Source organism: Thunnus thynnus, chromosome 1 (assembly GCF_963924715.1).
Source record: "Thunnus thynnus chromosome 1, fThuThy2.1, whole genome shotgun sequence".
NCBI classification, from domain to species: domain Eukaryota; kingdom Metazoa; phylum Chordata; class Actinopteri; order Scombriformes; family Scombridae; genus Thunnus; species Thunnus thynnus.
The window spans coordinates 30,322,634-30,330,121 of NC_089517.1; the positions used below are offsets into that span (position 1 = coordinate 30,322,634).

At 40.8% G+C, this 7,488-nt stretch overlaps 1 protein-coding gene across 2 annotated transcripts; it reads right to left on the reverse strand.

Moving 5' to 3' along the window:
• Positions 1–69: 69 nt before the first annotated feature.
• nod2 (nucleotide-binding oligomerization domain containing 2) lies at positions 70–5,538 on the reverse strand. 2 transcript variants are annotated; one of them, XM_067595048.1, is made up of 11 exons: positions 5,220–5,538; positions 4,494–5,049; positions 3,945–4,062; positions 1,889–3,668; positions 1,653–1,736; positions 1,477–1,560; positions 1,275–1,358; positions 1,108–1,191; positions 808–891; positions 575–658; positions 70–300 (listed from the first exon to the last, which is right to left on the reverse strand). In XM_067595048.1, the coding sequence occupies exons 2-11, from the start codon at positions 4,977–4,979 to the stop codon at positions 228–230; spliced, it is 2,961 nt and encodes a 986-aa protein (XP_067451149.1). In that variant the 5' UTR covers positions 4,980–5,049; positions 5,220–5,538; the 3' UTR covers positions 70–227. The 2 variants fall into 2 exon arrangements, with proteins under 2 accessions (XP_067451149.1, XP_067451155.1); XM_067595054.1 differs by lacking the exon at positions 5,220–5,538 and having other exon boundaries at positions 4,494–5,211.
• Between the last annotated feature and the right edge of the window lie 1,950 nt (positions 5,539–7,488).

Below are 7,488 nucleotides of genomic sequence, written 5' to 3' on the forward strand. Positions count from 1 at the left end.
TGGTGTGGTGTTATTTGATCTCATCACCACCTACACCTTGAAAAGAAACACAAGACGTACATAGGTTGATATGTTTTGTATATTTGGACAAAACCTGAACAAATGAGATTTTGTTTCTCTAAGCGTCAAACTGAAATAAACTTAAGCAACATTTTACATTTCACATTTCAATATATTTTCAAATAATAAATAAAAAGATTACACAGTCCCTAGCTTGAATGCAAAAATCAGAACATCAGTCTTGATTCACGTTGTGTCATCTCCTCTATCTCCTCCAAACTGAGTTCATTCTTTTTCAACCTGCAGTGTAACAGGAAAACACTCAGTCAATGACAATGCAAAGCAAGTTTGAAAAGTTTGAAGCCAAAATAACATTGTAGTTAAGCCGAAACAGGACTTGGTGTCCACAGCAAAAGTTTTTCTTGACACTGAAACTAGCAGTAGGACAATGTATTGCCCAAAGTCTTGGACATAAACAACCTTCGATCACATATACTTACTGTAAAACCACAAGAAGAAGAAACAGTTAGAACCATTGTATTTGTGAGTGTATGACTCATTGTAAAATACGTACCACACTGACTTCACATGAGTATTGTGTTCTAGGGCTTGAATCAGACCTTCTACCCCTGATCTGGTTATGCAGTTTTCGGTCAACCTTTTACAGGAAATAAGAGGGTGGAGAGAGGGTGGAGCAATGTAAGTACTACTATATGTGCTCAAACATCAAATCAGCCACTTATACAAATGTCATGTGCATCATAAATACAAGTACAAACTGTTGTGAATGTCTGATCCAAGTCTTACCAAAGCTCTTCCAGTGACGTACTGTTCTTGATCATTTTGGCGAGGGCACAAGCTCCTGCACTCCCTACACCATTGCCTACCAAGCTGCCATTATATAACATTGAAATTAGATTCACATACATTGTTGAGTACAGTATTCAACATCTGCAGTAAGATGTACTGTTGGGGCAGCAATATACATTTAGAAAGTAACAGAACCCCGATAGTGGTCATTATACAGCATATATTTTTATATTTTATTTGTAATGCATTTTCCTCAATGCCTCAGTGTACCTATCATGTATTTTAAGAAAATATTACCTGAGCCACACAAGAGTTTTGCTGCCCTCTAGGGCACTAGCAAGGGCCTCTGCTCCTGTGTCACCTATCTTATTGCCCCAAAGCCTGGGAATAAAAAGAAGGATAAGTAAATGAAAATGAATAATCAATAAATTGCATGGAATTCTGCAGAAAGACACTTAACTTACCCTAAATACTGCAGTGAATGGTTGAATTTCAGTCCTTCTGCCAGCTGCTTTGCTCCTTCTGCTGTTATATTGTTGTTGCCAAGCCTGAAAGAAAATAGAGAAGGTCATTTGCTATTCTCTTTAAACTACACAAACTTAGTACTGTATAAATAAAGTTCCATATAAGCAGCACATCTGATAAGTGCTAAAATTATGTGCTAACCTCAGAGCAAGAAAATTCTGCTTGGTCTTCAGAAGAAGAGAAAAGTGCTGTGTGCAAGCATCAGTTAACTTATTGTTGAAGAGCCTAAAGGGAAACAAAATGATTATGCATGGTAACTGATCAAATGTCATTTGTAACTTCACAATAGTGTTATTGATCATCTTTAAAAGACTTACGCAATTTTCTGGAAGTTTTCACACTGGATACCCTTGGCAATCAGTTTGTGAATCCCCTCATCTGTGACGTTATTATTTCTGAGGCTGATGAAGGTAGAAACCCCCAAAAACAGGAAACTTAAGCATATCATGGATTTTTCTGCATTACAGTAAATGCTGTTTGGGAAATTCTGTTCACTATAATGAATACATGGCCAAATAAACAAAAGAAGAAATTAAATCTTTTTCATACTCACTACAGGGAATTACAAATATGCATGCAGGGAAGAAGCTGCTCCACACCCACGTCGCCTACAGAGTTGTTGTCCAGCTGGAGGCCTACAGGGTTCCTTAAATGCTGGAGCACAAAGGCTAGTGCAGTGCACTCTACAGGGCCAATGTTACAATAGGTCAGTTTCAGATGGTCCACCTCCAGCTTACTCATAGCATCTTTAGCAATCTTGCTCTGCTGCATCTCATAGATGCATTTGATAAGCCAGATAAAGCCTGGCATTGCATGCATGCTCTTCTTCTCCCCTTCTACAGGTTGAGGGATAGATTTGAAGTGTTTATGCATGCCTTTGGAGAGACATTTAACCACCTGCCTGACCTTCTTCTCTATCATAGCACTGGGACAGCAGTGGAGCCATAGGTCTTGATACCGCTGGGACAGTAGCCCAGACACAAAGGTGGCTGTGATTTGCAGATTTGGTGTTTCTGCTGCTATGGATTCCCCCTCTAAACTCTGCTCTTGTTGGTCAATGGAGGTCAAGCAGGCTAGGAGGCATGTGCTACTCAGGCCTGTCTCCCTCATATCCTCCAACTCAAAGAGCTTATGGATGGTTGAACGGTTAATGTTACTTGACAAAACAATGTACAGAGCAGCAAAGAAACACTGCACAGTCACATGAAGGAATTCATACCGTTTACTGTGGTTGGAAGACATATCTTTGCTCAGGATGAGAAAGCCTATGCAGATATCCTTTTCAGTTACGTAACAAGTCTCCAGGTCTGTGTCTGTGAAGATGTAACAGGAGGTTCCTATCCCTTCAAAAGCAAGCTGCCCTAGATGCAAGACTGCTTTTATGTGCTCCTGTAGCCAGTGTAGCCCCATGGTGCTCTTCGTGGGGCTTTGGTGCTGAAGAAAGTGCTGTAAGATCATAAAGTAAAGATCTGTTATGGTTTGTGGGCTGCCCTCTCCACAGCCCAGCAGCTCCTTATGGCACTCTGAGACAATCCAGCAGAGGACTGGACTATGACAAAGTCCAAGCAAAGCTGTGTTTGTCTGTAGGGACTCTAAAACCTTAGTTGCCACTGTGGGGTCACTGTGATGCTTCTTTACAAAATAGTCAATGCCAGTAGGGGAAAAGCCTTTCAGGAGGACCTCTTTGCGAAGGTGCTTCTTCAACAGTGGGCCTACTGCCTCTGGGCGACTTGTTACCACTTTCCTTACACCCTTCATTAAGGAACCCTGAAGTAAGTTGAACAACAGTATATGAACAGGTGCACGCAGGGTAGGGCAGCAGACCCTGCGCTCATCTGAAAAGCCCTGCTTGAGCTCATCCAGGCCATCAAAACTGAAGAGGATGAGATGCGGCTGGTCCAGGATAAACTGGAAAATCTCCTCCTGCTCCTTATCAGGCCAGCAGCAATGCTGAAACAGCAGTTCTTGGACAGACAATTCCTTCTGCTCTGAGTTCAACCTGCGACAGCTGAATGGAAACAGGAGGAGAAATTCCTTGAGGGCCACCCCCTGAGCCCAAAGCAAGTGCAGCCTCTGGAGTAAGGTGCTCTTCCCACTGCCTGCCTCGCCGGATACTAGCACCGTGTCTGCCTCCTTGTTCACTGTACCCACCATGCCAACTATGTCCTCCAGGTCCAAAGCTCCACTAAGATCAGTACAGTCATGGGCTAGTTCCAGTTGGCCTTCAGTGTAGATCTCATCCAGAGGCATATGGCTGGTTCCTCCATAGTTGCTGAGAAAGCAGGACTGGGCAGATACAGAACTGCTGAGCTTCTTCTGATATTTTGAGAACTCTGTGGCAGAAAGTGCACACGTGACATACATTACAATAAATGCAAAATTGTATGTGCTGTATATTTGTATGTGTTTTGTAATATTGGAAATGTTTTACGTTGTCAATTATCTTCACGTCACTTTTCAACCAAGTTTCATTTTTGGAGCTGTACCACTTCCATATTTTTCAAGCAAGTATGTGATCAGGTTCAGCATGTACAATCTTCTGTTACCTAGTGTTGTCTGTATAATTACATACTATATTAGTTTTCAACATGATTATGATAATGACATACCTTTGGGAGGGGTCCATTTCTCTTGGTTCAATGAGGACCCTGATTCCTGAATGTAGTGCAGTACAACCTTTGCTGCTGACTCGCCTTTTGATCTGACATGGTCTAGCAAACGTCTTGCCTGCTTGACGTGAATGGCAACAAATCCATTATTACAGGAAAAGTTTGACATTTTTGGAAATATGCTTATTTGCTTTCTTTCCTAGACATAGATGAGAAGATAGTATTCTAAGTGTAGTATTAATCTTCTAATCTAATACTAACGGATAAGTGCAATTTCCAAAAAAGTTGAACTATTGCTTTATAATTAACATGGGTAAAATGTATTTTATTACAATATCAAATCTATTTTAAGCAAAAAAAAAGACTTCTGGTAGACTGAATAATTTGAAACCAGTAACAGCTTCAGTTCCTGTATAATCTCAAGTTGTCAATATAAGGAATGAAAAGACCATAGCATTAGCTTCATTCCAAAACAGCTGAATAGGTAAAGAACAGAAATGTCAAGCCACAGTTTAATGATGTGAATAAAACTCAGGATATATACAGTACCTGCTGTGAGGGGGTGTGTATAGGTAACAGCACATCATCACAGTCTGCTGAGGCAAAGTGTCCTGATTCAACCAGAGCGTCTAGAGCACCATCAATGCAGCCTTGTAGCTTGCTGACCAGGCTTGGTCTTTGAGTCAGAAGAGTCTGGGTCAATGTGCTTTGAGATTCTTCTCTTTTTCCTAAATTTGAACAGCACCCTAAAAAGGAGATGCCAGCTCGCTGTGCTTCGGGCAGGACCTCTTTGATAGCAGCAAGGAAGAACTCACAGGTGTCCTCACCCTTCATGCACACCAGGTCGAGCAACTGTCTGACATTGGTGTACAGTGCCCTACCCTGTACCTGTATGTTCTGGTACTCCTCCCATATGAGCTCCCCTTGGGCCAGCAGTATGTCCAGAACCCTTTCCAGATGTTCAGTTGATCCGCTGCTGCACAATGAATGCAGTATCTCTGCCCGTTGTTTCAGCACCAGCTCCTGGGCAAACATGCTTTCTGACTGCCAGCTTCCATACTCAGCAACATCTAACACGTATTTACACCGCTGCCAGTTTCACAACCTGTGAATACCCACATCATCATTCTGCCACTAGTCATCAGTAGTTTCATTCTTATTTTGTTACTCAACATTTAACACCATATATGATGTGTTGTTGATTCATAAACACTGACCATTTTAAAACATGTACAAACACATTAAATAATACACAGCATGGTCATTGTCACTCACGTTAGAGCCTCCTCTCCATCGGAAAGCTTTCTTCTCGCTATCTCTCATTTGAGCAGAGACTGCACTATTTCAGACTGCCTCTTCCTCATTCCACAGCCAAAAGCGAAACTTGCTCTACTTGCTACCACACCCCCCTATAAAATGGAAACCAAACTCTGACAGCAAATATGATTAAACTTTAACAAAACTCAAACACCAACAGGACTGACCTGCAGCTCACTGCACTTCCCATATTATTTCAAAATAGAACAAAAGCAATGTTTCAAAGATGGCTCAGTTAAGAGGAAGTTATTGTTTGCTGTATGCTAGGACCACCTGTTCACTGTGATGTGATGACATTACCACATCCTCTTGCCTGAGGTTTTCAGAGCAATGGGCAGTGCCATAAAGAGGAAATTTAGTTTTTAAAAAGCAGAAGTTCTTGGACTTTGGAATAGAATTGGATCATTTTGCATATTCAGAAGATATGCTGGGAAGTATACTCGTGGGGGAAACTGCAGGTTCCTGTTGGTAGTCTCTTACTGGTTGCAATTTTGTCATTCAACCACTTGATGGAAGTATTGCATAAATAAACCAAAACTGCTTTGTTCACTTTTTATTTTCTTCTCTTTTGACACATTTATTAAGTCTTCATTCCCCTTTCTGTTAGACTTTCTTTTCCCTCTTTATTCCTTTAAGGCGGACTTCCTCTCTCTCTCTCTTTGTGCAGAGTACACAGTGATAATTTAGCAATATTGTATGTTTCCACTGATTGTTAGAAGTTTAATTGGCAATACTTTGATGATTGCAAGCTGTTATGAGTATGGCTTGAATTGTTTGTTGGAAATAAACAGAAAGTGGTATTACTTGGTATGGCAATAATTTTGCAGTGTTATTACTATTGTAGCAACTGAGAACCTGCAGCCAGCATGTTGTGTTTCTGATATGGACATCAAACAGTTCATGTAAAACACAGCCCTGGAAACAGCTCACATTGTGATTGCTTTTTACTCCCCTTGCATTTTCTGATGTCAAGATAAAGTAAGTGCAAGAATGACTTTTTGGACAGTCAGATGATTTACCATTATTGCAATTATAGCTCCCTCCTGAGCGCCATGATTAGTTTATTGTGCTTCTTCACTGTGCACTGTGGGGGAAAATCCTCAAACACACAAAGGCAGGAGTAATCAAAGACAGACTGGAATAAAACTTTTTAAAGTGAGTTTCTTCTTTTCTCTTGTTCTTGTCTATAAAACAGGCAACTCTATCAAGAGGAGTGTAAGGCAGTGTACTGGACTTCTCTGTCAGGCATCCTACATGATGCGCCAAAGTGGTGTCCTGTCATCCAAATCACAGCAAGGGGTCCAGACAAGTTTGGATGGATAAGAAAGAAAGTAAGAAATTGACAATAAGAAAATACAGATATAATCCCAAATGACATCTTTGACAATTTCTGTCCTCTCTTGCAGCAGAATTCTTAATGACTTGTGTGAAAGTACAGATAACTATATAAGCATCTGAAGAGATCTTTGGACCTGTAAACTAGCAAAGAGACATATGTGGCCGAACAAAGGTTCCAATTCTTTATACAAATTATTAAAGCTACGACTCGATTACTAACAAATAAGTACTGAATAAAGTCTAAATTATTTTCTCAACTCACACACATGTTTGGATAGACTGTCTTGTTGCTGTTAACCTTGTTTCTCCAAAGAGCCAGCTGCAGTATTTAGAGACTAAGAAAATGAGTTTGAATAAGATGTTTTGAGACTACTATAAATCACATATCCAGTGTATGTTGAGAGGATATCATATCGTTGCATGTGTTGCATTGGCCTTATTTTTTTTCCTACCCACATTACGCGAAGACCCACCCTACCCTGCCTCTGATTGGCTAGTGCTCCTTGCCTTCGTTGGTTAGGTTGTTTAGGTTTAGGCACGAGGAGTGAGATGGTGAGGGTTAGGGTAAAAATATCAGGGTCAGAGCCAATCAGAGGCAGAGTAAGGGCAGGTCTTCGCAGAATGCGAGTGGGAAAAAAAGTAATGCCTTGCATTGTAATAGCAAAAGGTCAAAGGTCAAGTGACTGGTCAAACTGCTCAACCTCGATTGGACCAATGTCTGACTTTTTAATAGGCATCAACCTCTGCTGCCTAAAGCTGTTTTATGTATGTTCTCAACACAGACTTCAAAGTCCAGGCTTTTGGACTGATTCAGAGTCCTTTCATTATTTTACAGAAGATTATGTTAAGAGACAGTATTCATTTTTCCACCATAGATGCACAGATAGGT

What these genes read in the sequence shown, in the direction of transcription:
- nod2 (XM_067595048.1), bottom strand. Translation starts at nt 4,979, where the DNA reads ATGTTTGCCCAGGAGCTGGTGCTGAAACAACGGGCAGAGATACTGCAT. An exon ending in CATATTTGTAATTCCCTGTA is followed by an intron (nt 1,737 to 1,888) that starts GTGAGTATGAAA and finishes TACCTTCATCAG; the next exon opens with CCTCAGAAATAATAACGTCA. An exon ending in AAAACTCTTGTGTGGCTCAG is followed by an intron (nt 892 to 1,107) that starts GTAATATTTTCT and finishes ATATAATGGCAG; the next exon opens with CTTGGTAGGCAATGGTGTAG.